At 31.7% G+C, this 1,556-nt stretch overlaps 1 protein-coding gene across 1 annotated transcript; it reads left to right on the plus strand.

Annotated features, from left to right (window-relative positions):
- Positions 1–395: 395 nt before the first annotated feature.
- Positions 396–1,556, plus strand: LOC9316571. The gene has a single exon (XM_021029445.1). The coding sequence runs from the start codon at positions 1,104–1,106 to the stop codon at positions 1,347–1,349; it is 246 nt and encodes an 81-aa protein (XP_020885104.1). The 5' UTR covers positions 396–1,103; the 3' UTR covers positions 1,350–1,556.

Here is a 1,556-nt window from a genome sequence, read left to right on the forward strand (position 1 = left end):
CGTAACCTTCAAAAACTATACAAATCCTCCTTCACAAACATCATTGGCTCATTGCCATTGATGCCTCTCCAGCGGATCTCCATTTGGGCTATGTATCACCTCTCTTTCACACCGAATAGTGAAAGGAGAAATCTATATGTTTTTTTTTTTTCCTTTCTCATTCTATTGTGAATCTCTAGTTACACAACACAAATAATATATGTTCATATTTTTTATCCAACAAAAATTTATTTAAAATTCATCATAGAATTAAAGATACTTCGAAAACACAATGTTATTTCGGATCAATTGGGGACTAAAAACAATAATATAGAATACTTATCAAAATCTTTTATTACATATCTAGACAAAGCTTAATTTTTGTAATTGATTTATTATATATTACACAGAAAAAAAAGCATTTTTTTTAAAAAAAAAGTATAGGTAAATATGGGTCTTAAACTAACTAAATAAAACTTGTCCATGGAGAAGCGCAACAATGTATTGCACAATTTGCTATTGATCACTCCACAATCAATATTCAAGTGCATAGACCGTAACATTTAAAGCATCATCACATCGAGAAGAATAGTCCGTTTCAGTTTCGCAAGTTAATGATATTATGGTTGCCATGAATTCTCCCAAGAGTTTTCTCAGATTCTATTATTTTTTTGTTTTTAATATTTTTTGCCAAAAAAATCAATTGTATAGGTTAAGTAAATCTGTAAAAGCTGATTATTTATTTCGAATGATATTTAAAAAAAAATAAAAAAAAATAGGACCCATTCGGGATATCCATGGACAGGGGAAGGACAACTAAGTTTAAATCATGAAAGGTCAAGCTATATGAATTGAGAAAAAACAAAAAAAATTCAATTAATTAGTAATACTTAATACTTATTTTTGATATAATTAAAACTTAATCGTTGTAAAGCACACGGACTCTTTAACTAAATATTTAATTTAACTCATCAAGTGTTGCGCCCATGTGATGTAAAATTTCATCCCTATAAATACACCAAATGGTCCAAGAGCTTTCATGCATCAACACATAATACATATTCGCCTTATATAATACATATTAGAATTTTGTTTTTCTAATTCTCGTCTCGGTTTTTTGATCAATGGCGAGAGTTAATGTTTACCTTTTTGCATTTATCTTTCTTTTGACTATTACTATTGGTTCCATTGAAGGCCGAACACTCACCAAGTCCACCGTAACGACGTCTGAGGAAATCGGAGCTGATGGCCCTGTGTTGCTGTCACCACCGGCTGAACCACTTGAGTCGCCGCCGAGCCACAGGGTTGATACCTTCAGACCCACGGCACCTGGACATAGCCCCGGTATTGGACATTCCGTACACAATTAACGGAGAGGGAACATCTATATATTAATGCTTTATTTTAAATATTTTTGCCCCTTGTTGAAAATAGGATTGGGCTGTGTTATCATTTTTTTTCTTTTTCTGAATATGGATATTTATCTCATCTATATGTATTTACGTACTGTTTCTTCATATTCAGTTTCTTGCAAGTGTGATTCGATCTGTGATTGTAATAATTTTAGTTGATTTAAT

The sequence above is a fragment of the Arabidopsis lyrata genome, assembly GCF_000004255.2.
Source record: "Arabidopsis lyrata subsp. lyrata unplaced genomic scaffold ARALYscaffold_4, whole genome shotgun sequence".
Lineage (NCBI taxonomy): Eukaryota > Viridiplantae > Streptophyta > Magnoliopsida > Brassicales > Brassicaceae > Arabidopsis > Arabidopsis lyrata.